The sequence below is a fragment of the Psittacula echo genome, assembly GCF_963264785.1.
Source record: "Psittacula echo genome assembly, chromosome: 18".
In the NCBI taxonomy this organism is placed as follows: Eukaryota; Metazoa; Chordata; class Aves; order Psittaciformes; family Psittacidae; genus Psittacula; species Psittacula echo.
Window position 1 is genome coordinate 4,997,303 of NC_137754.1, and position 15,110 is coordinate 5,012,412.

At 42.4% G+C, this 15,110-nt stretch overlaps 1 protein-coding gene across 1 annotated transcript; it reads right to left on the reverse strand.

The window, feature by feature from the left end:
* Window positions 1-1,050: 1,050 nt before the first annotated feature.
* On the reverse strand, window positions 1,051-14,339 carry POU2AF1 (POU class 2 homeobox associating factor 1; the record flags this gene model as incomplete). The annotated part of the gene is made up of 5 exons (XM_080631741.1): window positions 1,051-1,362; window positions 2,659-2,930; window positions 3,043-3,085; window positions 3,684-3,811; window positions 14,324-14,339. The coding sequence occupies 5 exons, from the start codon at window positions 14,337-14,339 to the stop codon at window positions 1,051-1,053; spliced, it is 771 nt and encodes a 256-aa protein (XP_080487867.1).
* Window positions 14,340-15,110: the final 771 nt, after the last annotated feature.

Below are 15,110 nucleotides of genomic sequence, written 5' to 3' on the forward strand. Positions count from 1 at the left end.
AAAAACCCAGAGAAATTGTGTTCACCATCAAAGAAACCCTTGTTTATCAAGAAAACAATAAAGAGAGTTAGAAAAGGATATCTCCTGCAAATATATTTGCCTGTGGCATGGCACTCCTGAACATCAGCAATAATATTTACAGTTGCAATAGAGGACAAAGTAAAGCTACTCATCTGGCAAGAAAGAAAATCAGAAAGCTATAAAGAAAACGTGTGTACCTGTGGGCCTGTGATATTACAGCACAGAGAAATGTTCCATAGCAGTAAGGCACAAGAGAAATTACTAAGGTTCTCTGGCTCAGCATGACATCACTGACTTCACACTCAAATGTTACAGAACGAGTTACACCTTTGTGTGAACTCAAGTGTTTCATCTAGGCTACTTCATGTTGCTCTGTAAATAGGGATGTCTGATTGCACTGAGGTTTAGTTCAGCTGCGTTGACTTTCTGTCTTCAGACTAATGCACCTACCAGCACCAGCAGAACAAAACTGCACTTTATATTTTTCTATTTTCCAAAGGAACAGTTCAATTTAGGAAAGCAAAATGTCAACTTAGACCCCAAAAATGTTTTCTAGTGGCCCAGACCAGGTAGAGGTTCCTCCACAGACAGGAAGGCACACACACAAGGCATTTACACTGAGCTCTGAAAGCAGTCCTACTGAACTAGATCTTGTCGATATTTAGAGGTAAGTGTACTTTCAACAAATGCTACAGTTGGCCATGGCTACACTATTCTACTTCAATTTGAGACCATGCCCTGTGTGTGAGGATGAAAGTCACCTTGTGCTGATGCTGGGCACAAGAATTATACAATACCAAAAGCCTGCCTGGGAGAGGTAGCAGGAACCATAACAGCGGAGAAATCTTGTGCTAAGCCTCAGGACAAAGCAAGTTTCACACAACACACAAGTCATGGTGTGCTAAAGGTGGGTTCCAAAATCACAAGTAAACTTCCCACCCCCAAGCCTGCTTTTCCTCTGTACTCAAAATTCACTGTGGTGCCAGGTGGAGTACTGAGTAGGTGAGGATCAGGCCCCAGATGCACAACTTAAAGCCCTTCAACAGAGAGAGCATGGTTTAAAACATACGTATCATTGTCTTCATCTTCTAGAAGTAGCTTCTCAATGGGCAGTGTGCCGATGACTCGTCTGGCGTCCTCCATCTCCTGCGGGGCTGGTTCAGGAATGGAGATGGGCAAGGGCACAAACTGTGGCCCAGAAAGTGCGGAAGAAGCTGCCTGGTACTGCAAAGTGGAGGCTGGCAGTGCAGAGAGGGGCTGAGCCCATGGGAAGTATGTGAGAGGCGGCTGCTGATCCGTCACCTCAAGCGGAGGCACTACAGCAGGGGTGGTACTTCGGGGCTGTTAAAATGGAAGAGAAATAAAACAAAATAAACCCATTGGCAATGAGGAGCAGGGGGAGGACACAAACCCAGAAACTAAGGATGCTTGGTCTCGCTTTTAACATCCCTTTTCCTGTCTCTCTGGGTAAAGTGTTATATTGAGTGTGAGTTTTCCCACGCTGGCTCCCATGAGAGCGGTGGCTTGTGGGTGTCCCAGGTGCTTGCTGCCTGTAGCTCGCAGTCATGTCAAGTTCCCTCTAGCTTTCTGTTCCCACTCCCACCCTCACTGTAAGCCCATGAGACAGTTACACCCAGTGCTGAAAACTGCATACTTTGACAGTCTCTCTCCCAGGTTGAACGCATGGCCGCAACTTTGCTGCCACAAGGCTGAAGGCAGCTTATTCTGGCCTCTGCCAATAGTCTATCCTGACCAGCCCCTGTCAGCCAAGGCAGAGCCGTATTTGAAATGATAGCGAAGGCACAGGACACAGGCATGCACCTTGGCTGATTTGGTGTCAGCTGCAGCCGCTGAACTGAAACACTGAAAGGAAAACAAGCCGCTTGAGTTCAACTGAAACAGAATTTTCTGTCCTTATCCTCTAAGGAAGAGCAAATCATCTTGGCTCAGATTTTGTCCAGTCTGAAACCAAATATTCTGCTACGTTGACGTGCTATTTTGGCCTTGTTTGGAATTAAATAATGATACTGCTTGATACCCTGGATACTGCTTTGATCTCCAGGAGGACTGTGCCCTAATCCTTGTCCAGACAACAGCATTTATTACTATAATGTGCATCCACTCAGTGAACTACTTTAATTCTGCTTCCTCAGGTATTCCAAATCCAAGCAGAACAGCTCCTCAAGCTGGAAGTGAAGACAAGAGTAATATTCCCTATTATTATCCTTGAGCTGCAAACAGTACTCTCCTACTGTAAATAACTGTTAGGAACCTGAACAAACTCAGGGCAATGGTAGTCCTGCTGCTGACTTGATGAGAGATGACTCATTTCCCAGGACAACAGCAAAGAACAGTGTATGTGTTAATAACATGGAAAGTCTGGAGGAGTGCAGAGGGCTGGGGAAATGGCAGTGAAGTATGCCCAATTTCATTGCAACCACAACTTTTTCTCCTGCTCAAACCACACTCATGTCCACAGTGCAGAGCCAGTGCTAGAACAACTATGTAGCATGGATGCAAAGACACACAACACTATAGTAATTAAATAAATGGCACTAGTTACATCTGGCAGTCCCCATGGCTCTCACTAGAAGGCGGGGAATTGCTGTCATTTGTACCTGGGTATTTTAGACTTACTGCAAAATTGGTGATCAGTGGTTGAGAAGTGTAAGTCAGAACAGATGAAGGTCCAACCAGCGTGTAACTGGGACACACAGGCTGAACATACATATCTGCTGTGTACGGGCAGCCAACTGCTTCGTGGGGCACATAATCAGGGTAAGTGGTCCACTGAGTTAAAGGCTGTAAGGATGAGGGAGAGGGCTGGGAGACCCAGCCAGAACAGAGTGGTCCTTCATCTGTGACAGGCAATGCGGAGGCAGCAACATCCATATCAGTGCAAGGCTGGCCTAAAAAAAGCAGGAGAGGATTCAAACCCAGTTCAGCATAGCCTTCCCTGCAGCAGGGCTGACAAACACTTAGAAAAGTCACTTAGGAAAAAAAACACTTAGGAAACGTTACCCATTGGTGAATAGGAAGGAAGAGGCTGGTGAGGCAAAACAACCTAGAAGAGAGAAAAAACCAATATTCAGAGATTAAGACCATAAGCATTAAATTCAATCCCCTCTGAGAAGCACTGAGTGACAAAGCATATTAGCTATTATCAGACGATTATCAGCTACTACTTCAGTGTCAGTGCCTGAATACCTGCCTCTATAGAATTTAAACCTTGTGTTGCAGAGGGAATTCCTCTTCAGAGAGGAGGCAGTCAATCTGCTTCCTCCTGGTAGACAGATAGAGGTAGGCTGAAACTAAGAAACAGAGAGCCAAGGATGGCTCTGGCTTGTCTCTTTTTGTGCTCTCGAACAAGCTGCTTCTAAGCTACTTTCTGTTCTAGGAGTTAGATCCTGACAAGTGCAAAACACTTTCACTTTTCCATTAGGTCAATGCTGATCAAAGCTGTTCAGCACCCTAAAGGCACTCCACCTAAAGATATGTTTAATAGTGTCTCCAGGTAACATGAGGATGCACTGCCTTCAAAATGCTTTAGAGAAGCAAAGATTTCTTTCATTGCCAACGTATTGCCAGCTCATGCCAGACCTGGTCAATCACTGAGTGTCTGAGGAAGAACTTTCTGCTTGTGTTTGTTTTTTTTCTCCTACCGTTGTAGCTGCCGTTGCACTGGCATTATGAACATTTCCCCGTTTCCTTTTCAGAAGCTCCTTCACTGGCTCTTTGACACGGACACCCTGGTAGGGGCGAGGTTGTGGCTGCTGTTCTGGGGCAGAAGCTGAGAACAAAAATACAAATGCAGGTCACTTTTATTTTCCTTTCCTGCCATTCCCAGAGGCACTGCTCGTCTGTGGGCTGCACTAGTCAAGTTGGCCGGAGTCTGGGTTCATAAACATCTTATTCCTTAACTAATGATGGGTTTTGGCCGATACATGACATCAGGCAGCATAGGCGTTCTCTCTGCCATTGCTGTTGGATGCTGTGATCACACAGATGGATCATGAGGACAACCTAACCTGAAATAAGTAGGCTTGCAGTTCCTTCCAGTCACTAATCTGCAGCGCAGTGATTTACACCCATGAGAAGGACAAATCAGACTGAGCATATCCAACAGGTGAATAATCCAGATGGGTTAGTAGATATCAAGCCTATGACATATGTAATTTCTGGCAGGTAGATAAAAAAAGAAATTGGGTAAACAAGAGAAATACATTATATTCTGTACTAGACACAACCTGTCAATACTACCCCAATTAGAAAAACATCCTTGTTTGGGAAGCCATGTAGCTCATCACTAGTTCGACAGGCATACATCACAGCTTTGAGAACAGGCAGTTATTTTTAAATGCCATCCTGGACCAGAATCATGTTTCTGTTCCAGAGCTTTGCTCCTCGCCTAGCCAGGGGGTTTATAACTTGGTGAGCTGGGTGTGACACAGCTTCACAAACAACTACATTAACACATCTCAGAGCTTACACCCATAGATTATGAACTGTTTTAAAAGTAAAGCTTACGACCAGTTAAGCAGGCCTATCATGAAGCCCTGCAACAAGTGAAAGTAGAGGAAACACAGTTCTTTATAAGCCGGTATTATCAACCCATATTTTACATTAAGTATTTGGAGGCAATTGACAGCAGAAGGAAACCATAGAATATGAAAGCCTGGGGAGGCCCAATATTTGTAAAGCCACTGATAACACTAGTAGCTACCTACCCCTTTTTGCTGCACTTTAATTTGTAAATATTCCAATTGATAAGATTCCATTTCTCAAGATCACCACTGGCTTTTGGTTTCGTGAAGTACAGGTGGCTAACCAGCTCAAATCTTGAAACATTATTCCACTTAGGAAGCATTTATTCAGATCTACATTCTGTGCTTCACAGCACAGAACAGGATGAATCATTTTACTTCTGATCATCTCTCACAGTTACATGCAATTATATGCACACTGAGATGTTTCTCTAACACCTTTCTGAGGAGTGAAAAACTGAGTCTAAATACAGACATTTTAAGTCAACATCAGTATCTTGATTGGCCATTATAAATACTATTGGTATCAGATAGCACTATATTTGTGTGTTGTCTTTGTTACCTTTATGCATATTGGGAAAATTCTCTGTTTTCAAGTAGCAGCTGAAGATAAGATGATTTTGCAGCCTTTGCCTGATCCACATTTGCTTTCTGTGAACATTCTTTGTGGGACTTAAATTGGATTACTTGCATTCTCATGAATCCTGTGGCTTTGGAAATGCAGTTAAAGAGAACTAAGGTCACTTTAATTCTGCATACAAGCATCCACGAGGGCTTTTAACACAGTTGACATTTTGCTTTTTTAAATTTAATCTGTATTAATTTATCTGAGTGCAAACAATAGACAGTGCTAAAAAGTGCCATGGTATGAGCTGTACTGAGAATGCTGAGTAGGAGCTAATACTGGACAGGAGGTCTGAAATAAAGACCATCACAAAAGTGCTTTATTCATATTATAAGAGATTTATTTACATTTGGAAATTATTTATTTGTACTTTACTTTTCAGGGTCAGACATTGCTGCTGCTCTGTATGCTGTGTGAAACACCAACTTTGCCAAAGCAAATACGAGTTCTGCTATAGACTGCATGAGAAGCAGAACTGTACCTCTTGGGTAGTATCTTATCCCTGAGTCATCACACCCATCTGAAAGGGCCTCCTTGCAGAATTAGGGTGGGGAAGGATAGTAGTTTCTGGCTCCATGTTTGGGGGATGGGGAAGAAGAAATTTACTGTAAAAGCTGACAAATATACCTATTGAGGGTTTCCGGTGTAAGCAGAGTAACCCCCAAAAAAGAGAAAAAATTAAAAAACCCCAAAGTCTGCAGAGCATATTTCAGTTCCCCCAAGCTGACCTACAGGAATAAAAATAATGCTAGCACAGCTGCTTTTCCACTGTTCAAGTGCATACCAGCTCTGAGCATTACAGACAAACCACAGCAAAATTGCTTTTGTCTTCAGGGTACAATTCCTCACAAAGCAAAAGAAACATGAGCATTTAAAAATAAAAGCATTTTGAGAAAGAACAACAATTGAAATACCCTCGGTAAAGGAAGTACCTGGACTTAGCAGTCGCCAACTCCTTATACCGGGGTTGTCTTAATAAGCTATGAAGCCTACCTTGGTCCAAGTTTCAATTATATGTTTATTTAAATAATGACCTGCAAATGCACCATGGTCTGCATGCCCAAATTCCATTGAAACAAATGAAAGCAACAGGAACACCTGGGCTTCAGTGCTCAAGTACCCACTATGTTCTGGCTTGTCTCATGCAATTCAAGGACCATAAACCAGCCATATGCTGTTTCTTAATACGCACTGGATCTTGATTTGCAACTGAAGTTGGAGCAGTATGAAGCATCAGAAGTCAAGGAAAAAAGGAGGAATCTAATCCAGCCAATAGGAAACTTTGTAATAGTTTCTACCTGTAAATATATTCTGGATCACTGCAATGTTTTTATCAGGCTGCCTTACACATTTACGGTGTGTATAGGCTCAGGCTCCTTTCATCAATGTTATCACTTACTGTATTTGTAGAATGTCGACAAAAGCCCAGCACAAACCTTGAAGACCTTTCAGTAATCTTTCAAAGCAGCTGGATAACACAACAGCTAATGAAAAGGTACTAAATGCAGTCCCACTAGCTCTAAGTATCAAGTGACAACAGAAGAAAGCCCACAATGTTTGATCCCAGACTGCTCTGCAACTCAGCCTGAAAACATCCAGACTGCACAGACAAGCCTGAAGGTTGCCAATGTTAGTGGACTCTGGATGAAGATTTGACAACTCTATTAGTTCTATTGTTAAGGTCAGCACACTCATCTCTCTGCATTGATTACCCCTCTGCCAACTGGTTTGCACCTAGGAAAAACCAATTTTTCCTGTTGAGTCCAAGTTGTGCTGAATGTAGCAGGCACAGACAATGGTGATCGTGCTGTCTCTTTTGGGGAGCAGCTCCAACCCAGCTCAGGGGCTGACAAGAGCTTCAGGAACATACTTCACAAGACCCCTTGCCCAAGGTGAGCTAAATGCTGAGCAGTCCAGCGTGTTGGGTGGCAATCCTATAAACCCTGGCCTTCAGTTGTCTGTGCTGTGGAGAACCTGAGAGCTGTCCAGAGATTCTAGTGCAACAGTCAACACTATCCCTTGTTTTCATGATATTTTTCATCCTCAGATTTTTTGTCAGTACAGTATCTGTATGCAGATACAGTCTTTTTAGATATACTTTCTTTTTAATAACATCCATGAAATGCTAGTCTGAGTAAAACATCAGGCAGGGAAAGCATACCAAGGCATTGCCAAGCAATTAAACTGAGCAACTTCAAAATGTATCTTCCTCTACATTTTTATTTAACCATTGCTGAAGTTGGAAGGAAGGGTAATGGCAAAACAGCTGTTGGAAGACTACAAGTGTTGAAGCGTGGCAAGTTTCAGATCACTAAACTTCATGTTAGCACCACTGGCCTTCACACACACATGAACTGCAGATCAGTTGAAACCTTCATCCTTACAAACAAGTCAGAACTATTTCCCATCAGGCAATTTTCGGTTTGAAATACACTGCTAATCTTTAAGAGTTTGCAGCACTACCTGCCTGCAGCAGCAAATGATACACTTGTCACTGTGTCAGATTTACTGTTTCTTTGCTCACACACTGACATGTGATAAGCTTATCAATTGATCAGCGTTAACAGTGCAAACATTTTTCTCTTTTCCTCTTTCACCTCCAGTATAATAAAAAATGGAAAGGAAACACAATCGAAAATCTTTTCTTATTTGCAGTAACACCAAAAAGCAAGCAGCAACTCTTGAATAACAAGAAAAAGTTAGATTTCAATTAACAAACTAGTGAGTTTCTGGCTTGGATCCTGAACACCAAGTTACATTAGGCAGCTGCTGACATTTTTATCGCACACAGTGAACTTTGGCTAATAAAAGGGAAAAGTGGCTTAGCTTTGTACACACTACTTGGATGATCAGCCTCTGATCAAACCTACAATACAATAAGACAACAATGCTCACTTAGCATAAAATATTTCAGCATGGTTGTCTGCATTTTATGTTGACTTCAGGTACAGAGTCCTCCAACAATATATTTATATACTTTTTAAGTGTCAAAGCTAGTAATGTTATTTTAGGTCTGTTACTGCTTTGGAAATTAAATTGTTGGATCAGTTCAACATCAGAACTGAGACTGCTGCTTTTGTGATATTGATAAGGTTGGATAGTACATCATTGATCACAGTGGAAAAGTGCTTTTAATAAACATAGCTCTTAAGAGCTAGGCAGGCAATCCTTTGCATGAGAACTATTAAATCAGCTGCCCTTGTATTTACATCCAGCCTACCTAACCATTCATAGTAGTTGATCAGCAAGGAAAGACAAGGAAATCTAAGTCCAATCCTTAGCTCTGCCAGGATCCCTGTACAAAGTTGAGAGAAGGGTCACCCAATTGATAGATCTCCAAAGATATTTGGCTGCCCAAGGATAAGTGCTTTGATAGAACTGTCAAAAGTACTTTTCAGTGCTTCTAGAAATCCCTGCACAGGAGCATCTGCAGTCCTTAGGCAGTTAGATTCCCCTTGAAACCCCAGAACCTTAAAAATCTATACGACCAGGAGAAAAAAAACCCACAGTTCTTATTCCTTTCGGCTTTCTTGTGTTTGTACTGTTCTTATGACAACAACTTGCCAGATCCCAGAAGAGTATTTAGGTGGTGCTGGAAAGGTAATCCAACTGCAGCCATTCCCATGGCAACAGGCAGAACTTGGATGCTTTGACTCTAATCACAAAACCAGTACCTGTTTGTGCAAGGCAGTAAGTAGTGTAATATTTGTTCAGGTCTCTGTGCCCCCTTCAAGCATTGCCATCCAGCTGGGAGGCTTAAAGTGCACTGCAGAATGGAGGTCAGAGGGACCAGAATCTCTGGTCATCATCTCATGACAACAGACTAGTTGCTTGGATCAGTTATATAAGGGATATACCCTGGAGGATGCTGAGCACTAGGGATGAAGTCGAAATGAAGAACCTGAATGACTCCCTATCATTTTACCATCTGGAATCTTGGGCAGTTAAATGAATTTCAGTGCTTGCTTTCCCCACCTTGGACTTACCACAAAGCAGAGACAAAGAAAGATGTAAAGAGTGTTTTTTCATTCTTAACATACTGAAGGAAACTCTGTAACTAGCCAGCAAATAAGGACAGGGCTTCACACTGTGCAGTGACCCATCTGCAGCTCATGCCCTTAGAAAAAAAAAAATCAGTTATTTCTACCAAGTCCCACCTTAGTGAGTTGCGTTGGTCATAAAAGGGCTGGGTGGCTAATCAGTACCAGGTCCCTTGTACCTGCCCTAACATGGCTAATACAGGCCCAAATCATAGATTTTCTGGCTGGCCCTCATAATGCCATGCTGTGCTCAGACACAAAATCATGTATGGGTACAGCATTGCCAAATAAAACATGAAACAACTCGGAAAATGTTTATCCATATCCCATTAGGCTATTGCTTGCTTCATTATCTTGTCAATAGCCTTGCCATCTGAAAAGATATGTTTCAAGGCCCCAGGTTTGCATGTTATGGCCCATTCTGCAAATGAGCATGCAGCTCTTTTTGTGCATCTGACACATTCCAAATCTCCCTTGAAGTCTTACCATTATTTTCTGTAGACAACCCTGACAAGGAAAATTGGACAGGAGTGGATTATTGTCTGTTCTCTTTGTCGCACTATGGGTGGATATTTCAATGAGGATTTAGTTAAATGCAAAGCACTAAACAAACATCTGCAGAGAATCTGCCCTATAATAAACAAGAGAATTCAGAGCATGAGTGAAAGAGCCGAGTGATGGTTCATTGCTCAGCACAAGGAAATAAACTCAGTAGATTTCTGAGCATAATTAAATCAATAGACTAAACATTTCACTTACCAACAACTCAGTATAGCATTTGACTGGGTCTTTCTATTCTCTCTCATAGCATTAGAGCTACCAAAGTCAGTAGTTTATATCAGAATTATGCCCAGTATCTTTATTTTGATGAAGATGCTTTTGACCACTTGCAGATTGGCAAACAAAATGTTAACTTTGTATTTATCCACCTGGATAACACAAATCAAGGGGAGATCTGAAGACATAGGGAAAGCAAGATAAAAGGCTGGCTAGCAATCCCTGCTGCTTTGATTATTCTATCACACACACCCCGCCAACACACACACACACACACACACACAGAAGCAAGCAAAGAATTTCTAAGGGCCAAATAAGATCTGGATGCACCGGCCATGTAGCACTGAGGGCTACAAAATCTATCTGTTGCAGAAAAAGAGAGCTCCTATTACGAAGGGGAAGCTGAGATAGACAGAAAGTATCTTAACCATAAGTCTCACCCGCATGTCCTAATTCCTCCCAGCCCATAATACTCTTTCCATTTTAGTAATATAAGTTTTCCATTTAATTGCTTATGTGGTCATCTGTAGAGCCTGACACCTGCTTTGTAAAGCATGGATGGGCTCAACTTTCATACTATCCATCTTTCCTAGTGGGGTTTTACCAAAATTAAAACTCAAGGGGCAGTATATTGCAGTTTCACCTCTCAGTCTCATTGCCTGATACTTTCAGAAAGGCTGTACAGAGCCCCACATCTGTTGTGGGCAGAAAAAGCTTTATGCACTCAAAAAAGCATTTGGGAAGAGGTTTTCAAAGGTGTAAATTCATGTGTCTCAGTTGCACGGGAATCCAAGCACACCTAGCCAAAAGCATCATCTAAAGGTGAAACTCCTGCAGAATTTCAGCCTCTCATAACAGAAACCAGTTGTATGAAAGGTACACTCATTTTGCTTTCACAATACAACATGAAGTAACTATCTGCACAGAGACGTGTAAAAGGAAAGTAGCTGGTGCTGCCCATTAGATACTCTCCATCCCTGAAGGGTTGCCAGCCTGCAGAGCAGGCCTGCTTCCATTCAGCAGAATCCTGCCAAAAGCTGGGAAGCCCCAGCCAGTCACTTCGCTCCTGCAGTGGGAGGGGATGCTTTCAGGCTGAGACACTCGCTGGGGTTTTGCTGAGCGGAAGCTCTGGGCCCCACTCCTGCAAAGCAGCGCACTGTGCCGTGACCCCGAGGGGATCATTTCCAGTGCACAGGGCCAGCCATGCGAGACTCCCTGGAGGACAAGAGCCTCTGACCACAGCAGCTGAGGGCAGGGTCTGTTAGTTTTCCTGCTGTTCCTGTAGGGCCTTCTGCAGAAGCATCCCCTGAAGAAGCAGGAAACTGCCCTTCGGAAAGTGCCCATGAGAAATTCCTCCTGCTGAGGTCACACCTATTTAAATGAGCTCATGTGGCACTCTTGGGCTTTCCGTTTGGAAGAGGTTTATGTTCTGTGGTGGTTTTTTGTTGCTGCTGAGTTTTACTTTTTTATAGCTAGGAAAAACATACGGAAATTATAGCATCCCTTTTGAACCCTCCTATTTTACTTAAAGCCACTTTTAATCCAAGTCAAGGCATCCTGATGGAGCGGGTTGCCAGGGCTTCTGTCTGGTCTCCTTTCACACAGGTACAGATAGAACAAAAATTTCTGCCTCTGTTTTCAAGCTGACACTTGCTCTTGACTGGAATTGGAAATGCAGCTCCAGCCAGGGAACCAAGCCTGTAGCAGTAAGGCAGGAATGCCTTCGCATCCAGAGAGCCCCTGTTTCCCCTGGCAACGTAATGGTACATAACCTCCTAATACGCCTATATTCCTCAGTCATCCTGCTGTTCAAGCACATGAAGTTGGACTTAATAATTGTCTTGTTTTTTTAATCCACTCTCCTCCAGAAACCAGGTCTATACTATGATACTTGCAAAGAAGCCTTAGGAAATGAAATGCCTGACTCCAGTTGACTTCCACTGGCATTTCAGTTTGTGCCTCTGTCTTCCTTCTGGCTCAGTTATTGCCACATCCCTGCTGTCTCTCATGCATCCCAAGTGAAATAAAGTTCTCTTTTACATGTGCTTGAGTACATGGCTCTGTGATTCTCTAGCCTGGTTACTGCACAATACAGCAACTTAGACCACAGGGTGAGAAACGTCAAACCCTGAGATCCTTTCCTGGGAGTGCATGGCTGTGTCAGCCAAGGCCTTGTGTACCTGTCTAGAAGCACAGTACCACAGTTGTGCGAAACAAAACTGTTGCTCTTGCTAGGATTAGCCATCTTTTTCTACACTGAGTAAGGGATAATTGTCCCATACTTGGGTAAAAGCTTCACCCACCCCTCGGAAGCTCCCCACAGACTTACTGTCTACCTGTCTATCCAGGATGCCCTTTTGCCAGAATACCCAAGTAACTTCTTTTTGTTCTAATTGTATAGAAACTCTCTGCATGGCAGAAGAGATCTCCTCCTATTTCCTAACTAAGGAGCAGAGCAGAGCTTTTATGCTTTCCCATAAGCCTAAGGGGCTCATGCAAGCACAAACCAAGTTCTCTGGTCACCCATATCGCCTCTGAATCAATTTATACTTTAAGGCAAGCCAATGACTCACATGTGGGCACTGGAACATCCATGTGGTCACAGGTGGTTTGGACCAGATGGTGTAGGAAATGTGAGGCCACAGCTGGTCTCACTAACAGGAAATATAGGTGCACCAGAGACACTAAAAGGAGACTTGCAGAGATGGGAGAGCCACCTATAGAAATTTTGCCTCAGCCCTCTGTATCTTAGCAAATACAATGGCAGGTTGCTCTGGTAACCAGCCCAGGAGTCAGAGAGAAGACTGGGCATTTCACTGGCTGCTTCACCTGACCAGTGTGAAAAGGATTTCCTCAGAAACAGAAGTCAAATCAAGGCAGTTATACTGTGTCTCATTCAGGCTTTCCAAAGAGCCAGAACGCACTGCTGTAACAGGAGATTCCAGTTTTGAGCAGCTCAGAGAATACGGAGGGACAGGCAGGTATTGACCAGTAGTTGGCTTGCCTAGAAACTATCAACAGGGAATGACTGACATCAAGATACAGGTTTTGATCTCTTCTCAGGAAGGCTTGTAATTTCTGCTTACTTTTGAAAGCGCTGCATGTGTCAAAGAAAAAATGCAAAGGAGAAGTTTAATGCAATTCATTTACCAATTTTGTTCTACCTAAACCATCAGGTTGTTACTATTGCTTTGTCATTGCAGAAAATAAAACCCAAACAAACCATTAATGGACTTCCGAGATGGAAGATTAGATTAACATCTTGAATCTAATCATCCTCCAGTATGTTCCACATCATACACCTCCTGATTCTGAAAACAGCACAAGATAAAATGGAGAAACAAGGTGTGTTGCTATAGTGCTCCCGCTTGATGCTTAATACTTGTAAGACAAATTGAAACAGGATTGAATGAGCAGTCAGAATTTCTTGCTACAGCACGTTACAGTCTACAATATAATTTCACAAATATGTGTTTGAGCTTCCAAAGTGTTCAACGGAGGAAAACGCAGGAGAAATGGGTAACAGAGAAAACAGACTTAACCGTTAATAAGCTCAGAAAGGCTTATGTGTAGTAAAATGACCTCTGAACAACTTACGAACTATTATATAAAGAAGATTAATGTTAGTACCATATCAGATAAGTGCCTGGCAAATGTTTAAGTGACTAGCTTCTTCCATTTAGGTATATTTATTTATTTATAGGTTAACATAACAGCATAGGTTAACGTAACGTAAAAGGATGGTAGCACGTGCAAAAATGAGCATCATCTACACATCCACACAGTGAGACTTAATAACTTGTAAGCAGCAAAAACCTACCTGTATTATGATCAGTAAGCTATTCAAGCAAAGGTGGGCCCAGAGGAGTGAAATTATCTTGAAAACAAGAAAACTGATTTCCTGTAAAGTCATAACTGTATTGCCCTCAACTGCTTTGTTCCTTATCTTTTTATTAGTTGAAAAAAGTACATATCAAAAAAGGCACAGAAATAAGATTTCTCACAGGTTTCACTTTTAAAAAGGAAAATTTTCTGGTATGTAACCACTGTAACCTTTGATATCATACCTGCATCCTGTTATTGTTTTTATGAATCATAGTCTTCCACTTGATTCATAGTGATGAATGCCAACAAAGCAGCAATGCCGCCCTGTGTTAATATCCCTGCTGGAAAATTAGCATCATGCCTTATCATTTGCCTCTCGAGACATGCATCTCTTCATGAGTATTATCTCCCATGCTACGCTAATGCTCATTTATTCATTACAATCTTCAGATATTACCACAGTCATGAAAAACAAATCAGAGGTCACTTACATTTTTGCCAGTGCATATTCTGTGTCAGAACGGAGTCTTTTTTCTCTCTTTGATGAAGATGGGTGGCTTTTTAATAGCTAACGTGCGTTTTACTCCTTTACGGGGATGTGATAACTGACTGTCAGGATGTTTCTTTGAGCTTTTTAAAAGCCCCATGTTCCCGCTGAACCCTGTGATGTCATCACATCCTCCAACCACAACCACTTCTATAGTTTCCCTTGCTCTATGCTGTTCTTCATGATGCTAAGCAGTTCCAATAGCAGTGAACTCTGGAAGATATTATGCACAAAGAAGGCACTTGATATCACCAGAATGTATTTGAACAATCAACCCTGGAATCTGCCACTCATGGGGCTTTTCCCATAGATTTGCAAGATTAGGCCAAAAGGTTGTACAGCAGAAAAATCACAGGAGTCTTTTAGTAAGATTTTGACCTTCTGTGGCACTAAGGATGGTCTTGTTTCACATAAGACAGCATTCTGCTCTTCCAGATGGCATAACTATTGTCTCTATACCCTTCAGCAAGACTGAACTAGCCCACACACCATGTTTGCCTGCCCCTTTAAATGTGCAACACTTTTAAAACACAAAACTGGAGTGTTTGCTCCTGCCTTATGAGAATCTCAACTCCCTGGGGCCACTAAGTTTGAACTTGTGAGGAAACACCTGTAAACACTTCAAGCCTCATTAAATGAGGGTGTCTGTCATTTAAAAAAGAAGCCTTTTTCTGGTTTGCTTTGTATCAAAGTACAACACTTCCTATTAAATAAGAGATGGCCCTTCCGAA